The sequence below is a fragment of the Phodopus roborovskii genome, unplaced genomic scaffold (assembly GCF_943737965.1).
Source record: "Phodopus roborovskii unplaced genomic scaffold, PHOROB, whole genome shotgun sequence".
NCBI lineage: Eukaryota > Metazoa > Chordata > Mammalia > Rodentia > Cricetidae > Phodopus > Phodopus roborovskii.
Window position 1 is genome coordinate 19,378,703 of NW_026126485.1, and position 9,111 is coordinate 19,387,813.

At 53.9% G+C, this 9,111-nt stretch overlaps 2 protein-coding genes across 3 annotated transcripts; both read left to right on the plus strand.

Moving 5' to 3' along the window:
• Positions 1–721: 721 nt before the first annotated feature.
• On the plus strand, positions 722–4,006 carry Klf1 (KLF transcription factor 1). The gene is made up of 3 exons (XM_051194992.1): positions 722–829; positions 1,414–2,233; positions 3,216–4,006. Exons 1-3 carry the CDS (start codon positions 743–745, stop codon positions 3,389–3,391), a joined length of 1,083 nt encoding a protein of 360 aa, XP_051050949.1. The 5' UTR covers positions 722–742; the 3' UTR covers positions 3,392–4,006.
• A 2,152-nt stretch (positions 4,007–6,158) lies between these two features.
• Positions 6,159–9,077, plus strand: Dnase2 (deoxyribonuclease 2, lysosomal). Of its 2 annotated transcripts, none has more exons than XM_051194993.1 (6): positions 6,159–6,399; positions 6,529–6,709; positions 6,802–6,880; positions 7,107–7,271; positions 7,352–7,549; positions 8,261–9,077. In XM_051194993.1, exons 1-6 carry the CDS (start codon positions 6,305–6,307, stop codon positions 8,617–8,619), a joined length of 1,077 nt encoding a protein of 358 aa, XP_051050950.1. In that variant the 5' UTR covers positions 6,159–6,304; the 3' UTR covers positions 8,620–9,077. The 2 variants fall into 2 exon arrangements, with proteins under 2 accessions (XP_051050950.1, XP_051050951.1); XM_051194994.1 differs by having other exon boundaries at positions 6,270–6,399; positions 6,487–6,709.
• The last annotated feature ends 34 nt before the right edge of the window (positions 9,078–9,111 follow it).

Below are 9,111 nucleotides of genomic sequence, written 5' to 3' on the forward strand. Positions count from 1 at the left end.
TTCCCTTCAGCTTCACGGTGTCCAGTGAGGGTCCCCAGTGTCCAGGGCTGGGCTGATTTGAGGGGCTCCCTCTTGCTAAATGGCTCATACCCCAACATAATTCAGGCAATTCAAAGCCAAGATAGTTTGTGGCCTCAACCCCCAGCTTTCTGCTCAGCGAGGGACAGAGCTATGGCTGTCCTGGGCCCCTTACCTGATAGCAGCCTAAAACATCTGGTTTGTCTGATAATGCCTGAAAGAGAGTTGGTGCCAAGTCCCGCCACTAGCACCGTTGGTGCAGTTTGCTGGGGAGGGTAAAGGGGAGCAGTTCCCCAGATGAGGCCCAAAGAGGCCCAAAGACCTTTCCCAAGAAGTCCATCCTTCTTCCAAGGAGAAAAGCTTGACACCAGACCAAGGAGGCCTCTCCGTTCTCGAGGTGGGGAATAGTAGGGCGGTGGAAGTGGGGGTGGGTGGGTATCAGGCCCCACTGTTCACCTGAACCCCAATACCATGGAGCCCCTATCCCTTGACTTCTGACTTAATTTACACACAGGACTGGTTTTCAGGGACCAGTTCCCAAATAGGCCAAGGTGAGGTCTGTCCCCTTGAAAGTGACACACACATATCACCACCATTCCCCTGCCTTGCCTGTGTCTTATCAGACAAGACAGCCAATCAGAGGAGGGCAGACAGGAGCCCTCCAAGCCTCACTGCCCATGAGGCAGAAGAGGCAGAAGAGGCCCAAGGTGCACACCAGCCAGCCATGGCCGCAGCTGAGACTGTCTTGCCCTCCATCAGTACACTCTCCACCCCGGGCCAGTTCCTGGACATCCAGGAGGACTTCCTCAAGGTGGGCCAGTGGGGCGCGGTGGTCTTGCTGTGACCTAGGGCTTAGCGCTTGGGGATTGCTTCTAAGACTCCTCCTTGCTCAGGGTTTTTTTCACGGGGGGGGGGGAGTCTGAACCTGGTTTAGGATAATGTTCTAGGGGTCTGAGCTCAAGGTGAGGCCTATTTCTGTAATAGGAAGCCGAGTTCTGAGCTCAATACCTTAAGAGTCTAGACTCTGAGAGACTAAGTCCCAGATAGAGGTGTCCTGGGATGTTCAGGCTTTGAGGTGCAATGTTGTTGGGAGATGAGGAAAGGTAGAGAAGGGCCGGGGGTGGGGGGAATGTAGTCAAACTGACTCCTTGCCTTCCATTCTGAACTCTGCAACCCCTTCCCCCATTCTGAACACTGTTCGTGGTGTCTTATCTGTCTTTAACCAGACCTAAAGGGCTTGTCTGGAGCTGAGAAGGGGGTTAGGGAAACAGTGTGGGGGAAGTGACAGACGCTCAGCTCCCTCAACCAACTTGTCCCAACGGTGTTTCCAGCCGGGACTGCATCAGGGCCAGGTACCGGGTGCCCACCATTCAAGCAGTGCGCTCCCTCCCGCAGTGGTGGCGCTCCGACGAGACACAGGATTTGGGCCCGGGTCCCCCTGATCTCACGGGGTCATCCCTTCACGTGAGTCTGAAATCGCAGGCCCTTCCTGGAGAGGACGAGGACGATGAAAGAGACGTGACCGGTGCCTGGAGTCCGGATCTTTTCCTTACCAACTTCCCAGGTCTCGAGCCGCCAGGCACTCCCCAGACCTGTGCTCTGGGGCCCAGCGGGGGCCCGGTGGCACAGTACGCGCCGCCCGAGGCTCTGGGCGCCTATGCAGGTGGCCCAGGGTTGGTGGCCGGGCCTTTGGGCTCCGAGGAGCACGCGGGCTGGGCGCACTCCGTCCCGCGAGCCCCAGCCCCTGAGCCCTTCGTGGCCCCTGCCCTGGCCCCGGGATCTGCGCCCAAGGCGCAGCCAGCATTCTCCGATTCGCGAGCGGGCTCGGCAAGCGGTTTCTTCCCGCGGGCCGGGCTCGCGGTGCCCGCGGCCCCTAGCGCCCCCTATGGGCTGCTGCCGGGATACCCCGCGCTCTACCCCGCGCCACAGTACCAAGGGCATTTTCAGCTCTTTCGCGGGCTCACGGCGCCTTCTGCTGGCCCCGCCGCGCCCCCTTCCTTCCTGAATTGTCTGGGACCCGGTGCGGTGGGCACAGAACTCGGGGCCACCGCGCTCGCAGGAGACACAGGCTTGTCCCCGGGAGCCGCGCCGCCCAAGCGCAGCCGGAGAGCTTTGGCACGAAAGAGGCAAGCGGCACACACCTGCGGGCACGAGGGCTGCGGAAAGAGCTACACCAAGAGCTCGCATCTGAAGGCGCATCTGCGCACGCACACAGGTAAGGGCGGAGCGAAGCGGGTGGGGCACACAGGAGCCGGAAGCGGGGCGAAGGGAGGGGCAAGAGGGTGGTCAGAGGCGTGGCTAAAGGCGGCCCCAGAGCTGGAGGCCTGAAATGGGCCCCTGACACTGGAGAAACTATAGGGGCAATTCTAGACACAAATGGGGCCCGGAGAATCCCAGGACTCAGGAGGCAGGTGGGTATAAATGACTTGTAGACTAACCTAATCTATTTTAGCGAATTCCAGCGGCCAGAACTACATAGTAATATCCTATCTCAAAAATAATAAATAGTAAAATGGGTGTGGACAGAAAACCTGGGGAGCATTTCGGGGGGGGGGCTTCGAAGTTAAAGGCTGATGTGTAAGACCTGGGTTAGAGATGGTCAGAGGAGCAGGAAGCAGGATGAGAATAGCAGAAGGGGAAGAACTAGAGGGGCGACCCCCTGGAGGGTACAAGCTTGGAATGCAAGAAGTCAGGATGGAGCCAGTATTCACGTGCTTATTCCGGTTGGAAGTGTCTGGAATCTGGAGGTAGAATTAGTTTCACTGGCAACTGATAGAGGACACAAGCCGGGGCTTCCCAAATGCGGCTTGGCCCGCACCAGGTACATAACCGGGAGAGGGTCATCAGGGCTTTGGACACTGGGGTGAACTTCAGGGCTCGGACCAAGTTCAAGAGCAAGACTGGACATGAGGCTCTGCTAGTGCATGGGGGGACACTGAGACCAGAGAATGACGGCGCAGCCAAAGGTCTCAGGCAGGGAACTAGCGCATAGGAAGTGGCATAGGAGATCGGAAATGAGGAAACCTCAGGACTGCAGGCAGGTACAGAGAAGGGTCAGGATCACAGAGGGCAGGACTGTGTGCCCTTCTTAAACTATGAGCTAGATAAGTAACCTTAGGCCCGGCTCCAGCTCATCAAGTGTGCAAATCGGAACTGGACCGTTTGGACGGTGGTACTCACAACTTTCTGTCCTTCAGGAGAAAAGCCTTATGCCTGCTCCTGGGATGGCTGCGACTGGAGGTTCGCTCGCTCTGACGAACTGACACGTCACTACCGGAAGCACACTGGCCAGCGACCCTTCTGCTGCAGACTCTGCCCACGAGCTTTTGCACGTTCTGACCACTTAGCCTTGCACATGAAGCGTCACCTCTGAACTCCGATCCTGCACAGGGACTGGGAATGAAGTTGAGAGTGGATCAGAGAATCATCTTCCAAAGGATGGGCCACTATTGGACTTACAGCTCTTACAGCTCTACAGACCTACCCAGACCAATACAAAGGAACCTTCAATAGCATCTTCTCATGTCCTCAGGGAGCCAGACGGAAACATCTGATGGCCCCACAGACCCAGCAAGACAGACCACCAAATAAATCAACTCAGATGGATCCTTAGACCAGTGCAGGAGTGACCCTGAGTTTTGGAGATGGAGTGGGGTGAGATTTCTCAGAGTCTAGAAGGATCCTTCACACTGTCTATCAGCTGGGATTGTCACGGGTACTATAAAATTCTCCCATATGAAACCATTGTCGGCCTCACTGTAATATCGGGCTGGAAACTAGGAGGAGTATTGAGCCCCCAGTAGGTGATACAACTTGTCTATACATGCACCTTCTAGATCTCATAAAATACAGTCACTTCTGATGACCCACCCCCAGCAGTTCAATCTATGTAGATCTTCTCCTCCATCAAGATTAGCCTATACGATCCTGTCACCTGCTGTCAACTCACAGGACATTCACAACTGTCATCTGCCTCCTCTGTCTCCCTTTTTTCGTCTCAAGATAGGATCTTACTATGTAGGCCTGGTTGGCCTGAAACTCTGTAGACCAGGTTGGCATCAAACCCACAAAGATCATCCTGTCACCTTGCCTCTGACTCCTGAGTGTGGGTGATTGTATCCAACCTGTCTGCTTCCTTTTAAGAAGCCTTTTAAGAAGACAGTGGGTCATAGAGGTAGTGCAGACCTGTGATTGCAGGTATTTAGGAGGCTGAGGCAGGAATATGGCAAGTTCAAGACATGCCCATAGTACAGAACAAACTCAAGGTTATCCTGGGTGGGCAGTTCAACCAGTTTCTTCACCTCTTTGTGTCTCTTTGTCTGTCTGTCTCTTTCTGAGCAAGGATTTTTCTATATAGCCCTGGCTGTCCTGGAACTTGCACTGTAGACCAGGCTGGCCTTGAACTCTGAGATCCACCTGCTTCTGCCTTCTCAGTGTTTGGTTTTTGCTTGTTTGGGTTTTTTTTTTTTTTTCCTTCTTGTCTCAAAAAAGTAAAAACAAAAACAAAAGGCTTGTCATGGTGGTATGTGCCCTTAATCCCAGTACTTGAGAGGTAGAGCTGGGTGAATCTCTGAGTTTGAGACCAGCCTGAGCTACATAACATAGGGACTCTGTCTTTGGTGGTGGGGGCCCATCTCTCCACCCCCCAATGGGCGTGGTCAGTGCTACAGAAGGACTACCTCACTACAGGGGGGGATATGGTGGTGGAGGCCTTTAGTCACAGGATTCGGGAGGCAGGCAGATTTCTTCAGCTGGAGGACAGCCTGGTCTACACCATGAGTTCCAGGCCAGCTAGGGCTATAGTGCTACAGGCCTTTAATCCCAAAATTTGGGAGGTGGAAGCAAGAGGATCAAGTGTCAAGACTCGAGTGACACAGCCAGTCTGTGGTGGAGTGCTTGGCAGTCCCTGTGTCCCTGCCTTGCCACACCCAAAGTGACTTGGTCAGTGGCAAGAGGGCAGGGGGACTAGAAAACTTAGAGTGGTCAGAGAGAGGGTGCAGAAAGAATGAGCTGGGTGTGGGGCCATTCACACTGGGAGTCGCTGCACTTGCAATACTAAGACAGGAGAATGGGAAGGTCGAGGTTAGCCTGGACCGCAGAGTGAAAGCACGGGCCGTGGTGGTAGCATGGCAGCTGGAGAGATGGCACAGTGGTTACAAACACCACTGTTCTTCCAGAGGCCCTGACTTCAGGTCCCATAACCCAAACAGTGCTTACAGCTACCTGTAACTCCAGCTCCAGGGATCTAACACCTATGGGCATTGGCCCAGTGCACATGGAATACATAAACTCACAAGAACACACACACAGCAATGCACATAAAATTTAAAAGCTGGAAGGACAGAACATATTTATAATTCCAGCACTCAGTCAGGAGGCTGAGCCAGAGTTGAGAGTTCCAGGCCAGCCTGAGCTACAATGAGAGCCTGCCACACACACACAAAAAAAGGCCAGCCTATAAAGGTGCCTGCTGTCAAGCTTGACAAGCTTGATCCCCAAATCCTATATGGGGGAAGGGGAAACTCCCACAAATTGCTCTGGCCTCTGCTTGCATGCTGTGTTATATGCCCACACACTTACACATATACACAGTGTGATCGAGCACTTCTGTGATTTGAGCACTTGGGTAATAGAGGCAGGAAGATCAGGAGTTCAAGGTTAAACCAGTGTTATGAGGTCAGAGGAGTCAGGAAACTTTCAGGAAAAAAAAGGGGGGGACAGGGGTGATTGGTGTGAGTCTTTAAAACAAACTTTCCAGGAGAAGAGGCAGAAGGAAGGCTGAGATCCTTGTGAGTTCCAGGCCAGCCAGGGCTACATAGTGAGATCCTGCCTCAAACAAAATATAAATTAAAAAAAAAGAGAGAGAAAGGAAAAGAATTGGGTCTGCCCTGACACCCAAATGATGCACAGACACACATGCAGGCAAAAATACCGGTCCCTCAAAATGTGCCTGAGTTGCAGAGTGGTAATGGGAAAAGAACAATTCAGAAATTGGAGCGCCTTAGAAGAATCATGTGACAGCCACTGCCTAAGGGAGGGGCGTGTCCAAGGTTGGAGCCTATCCAGAGCTGAGTCGCCAGAAGCAGGAGGGCGGGGTGGGCCCTGAAGGGGGCGGGGTCCTGGGCGGGACCGCACCAAAGGAAGCCCCGCCTCCGGGGCGCTCGGGCGTCGCTTTCACCCTCGCGAAGCACCCACCCAGGTCTCAGCGGACTTTAGGGGGAAGTGAGTCCGGATCTCGTGACCCGGCCGTCCTGGGTCTTTTCACAGATTCCGTCGCTGCCGCCTCATGGCAGCGCTGAGGTCGCTGCTGCTGGCCGCGCTGCTGTGGGTCCCTGCCGAGGCCCTGAGCTGCTATGGAGACTCCGGGCAGCCGGTGGACTGGTGAGCTAGTGGCTGACGGACTGTCCCCCTCGGGCTGCGTGGGGACCGGCGTGGGCACTGGGATGGACCTTTTCAGCCAAACTTCAGACCCCCTTTCTCTCCCCACCTCCTGTCTTCCCTGACCTCCAGGTTCGTGGTATACAAGCTGCCAGCTCACAGTGGGTCTGGGGATAGTTCGTGGAAGGGTTTGAAGTATAAATACATGGACCAGAGCTCCGAGGGTTGGCGCGACGGTGTGGGGTACATCAACAGCTCAGACGGAGCCGTGGGCCGCAGCCTGCTGCCGTTGTACCGTGAAAACTCCAGCCAGGTGACTGAGTGCAGTGGGAACCCGGGCTGGGTCACTGTAGTGGGTCCCACGGGGAAGGATGGATAGTTATGAGTTTCTCTGCTTTCTCCCAGCTGGCCTTTCTACTCTACAACGACCAGCCTCCTAAATCCAGCTCAGCTCAGGACTCTTCCAGCCGTGGGCATACAAAGGGTGAGGCTTGGACTGGGGGTCGTGGAGCCACCCTGAATTTCTTGTAAATGTACCCAAACTAACCTTTGACCTGCATAAAGGGTGGGGGATCTGCCCTGTCAAACCCTTGCCTCAGTTTCCTACCTGTACCTAAGACTCTAGTCACCCGAGACCGTGTACCTGGTTGCAGAAGAGCTGACTTGAGGGGTCTGCTTCCAGCAGCTTCTCTGACCTCCTTCTGGTTCAGGTGTTCTGCTTCTGGACCAAGAAGGGGGCTTGTGGCTGATCCACAGTGTGCCGCGCTTCCCACCGCCTTCGTCCTCTGGTGCATACAGCTGGCCGCCCAATGCTCACACGTATGGGCAGACCCTACTCTGCGTGTCCTTTCCCTTTGCCCAGTTTCTCAAGATTGGTGAGTAGAATCATGGAGGGGTGACAGTCCCAAACTTCAAGTAACTGGCCTCACTTTTTTCCCCTCACCTTGTCTTCCAGGCAGGCAGCTAACCTATACCTATCCCCTGGTCTATGACCATAAGCTGGAGGGCAATTTTGCCCAGAAATTATCTGATCTACAAGAGGTGATCAAGGGTCACCATGCCCTCCATGAGCCCTGGAATAATAGTGTAGTACTAACTTCACAAGCTGGGGCCACCTTCCAGAGCTTTGCCAAATTTGGAAAATTCGGAGATGGTGAGTCCTGGTGTAGAGGGGTAAAGAGCACTTTCTTTGTGTGTGGGGGTCCCTGATATCTCCAAGCCTGAGGGCAAGCACATTTAGAGCCCAGATGCCTTTGTTATTACAGTAACAGCCATGAGTAGGAAAACAACAGACCAGCTGGGCAGATGGTACTTATCTGTAATCCCAGCACCATGGAGGCTGAGATAGGAGTTCAAGACCAGCCAACAGATCTAGGCTCAGATATTGGTTTCTGGATGTGCAATATGATATGGCCTGAGTCTGTTTGCTCAGCTCATCTAAAAGTTAGAATATTGATGCTTTCCTTAGAGGTTATGAAATAACATGAACTGTTTGGTAAGGCAAAAGGTGAGGCCTACTTTTTTTTTTTTTTTTTTTTTTTTTTTTGAGACAGAGTTGCAACTGTGTATCCCTGGCTGGTGTGGAACTCACAGAGATCCACCTGCCTCTACCTCCCGAGTGCTGAATGTAAAGGCTTGGGCCACCATGCCCAGCCTATCTTCTTGTTTTGAAGTAATGTCTCACTGCATCTGAGGTCCTCTTGTTCCAGCTTTCTGGGTGTTAGGATTGCAGATGTGATCCTGGCCTGTTGACAAGGGCTATTTAGGTTTGTGGCCTTCTGGAAATAGACAGAGCTCCTAGAAGGAAGCTGGCCCGAGGAATCTAACAGTGGCCCTCACCTTGCCCTTCTTCCTTCTTCTGCAGACCTGTACTCTGGCTGGTTGGCAGCAGCCCTTGACACCAACCTACAGGTTCAATTCTGGCCAAATTCTCCAGGCATCCTGCGTTCCAACTGCTCTGGGACCCATCAGATTCTTGATGTGAATCAGATAGGCTTCCCTGGCCCATCTGGACCAACTTTCAATGCCACAGAAGACCACTCCAAATGGTGTGTGTCCCCTCAAGGGCCCTGGGCCTGCGTGGGTGACATGAATCGGAACAAAGGAGAAATGCACCGAGGTGGAGGCACGCTGTGCACCCAGCTGCCTTCCCTTTGGAAGGCCTTCCAGTCCCTGGTGAAGGCCTGGGAGCCCTGTAGAGAGCCCAGCAGAGCAAAGAACTAAGACGGGCTAGCTGAGCATGGTGGCGCACACCTTTACTCCCAGCACTCAGGGGTCAGAGGCAGATGGATCTCTGAGTTCCAGGCCAGCCTGGTCTACAGAGTGGGTTCCAGGAAGGCCAGGGCTACACCAACCCCCCAAAAAGGGTCTAGTTTGGACTTGAATTTGTTTTGGGGGTTGGTGTGCTGGGCTGAATCCCAGGGCTTACTACATACTACACAAGCTTAGTACATACTACACAAGCACCATGCTGCTCTGGCTGTGAATCCAAGTACCAGTTCAGCCCCTTCCTGACTGGAGACCTTCGCAGTGCCTTAACCTCCCTGGCTGTCAAGTGACCTGCAGCTTGGGCATCACAACAGAGGCTGTTAATAAAAGTGTCTCTGTACATGAGGCTGTTACCGTTTTCTTCAGACACAGCACTGGTGAGGTACCTCTTCCTAAGAGGTCTGCCCCAAGCTGTTATGTGAGGAACTGGCAGTGGATGGGACACAG

Coding starts and splice junctions, on each gene's coding strand:
- Klf1 (XM_051194992.1), top strand. CDS start 743: ATGGCCGCAGCTGAGACTGTCTTGCCCTCCATCAGTACACTCTCCACC. Junction 830..1,413: donor TCCAGGAGGACTTCCTCAAG/GTGGGCCAGTGG, acceptor TCCCTCCCGCAG/TGGTGGCGCTCCGACGAGAC. Junction 2,234..3,215: donor GCATCTGCGCACGCACACAG/GTAAGGGCGGAG, acceptor TCTGTCCTTCAG/GAGAAAAGCCTTATGCCTGC.
- Dnase2 (XM_051194993.1), top strand. CDS start 6,305: ATGGCAGCGCTGAGGTCGCTGCTGCTGGCCGCGCTGCTGTGGGTCCCT. Junction 6,710..6,801: donor ACCGTGAAAACTCCAGCCAG/GTGACTGAGTGC, acceptor GCTTTCTCCCAG/CTGGCCTTTCTACTCTACAA. Junction 7,272..7,351: donor TGCCCAGTTTCTCAAGATTG/GTGAGTAGAATC, acceptor CTTGTCTTCCAG/GCAGGCAGCTAACCTATACC.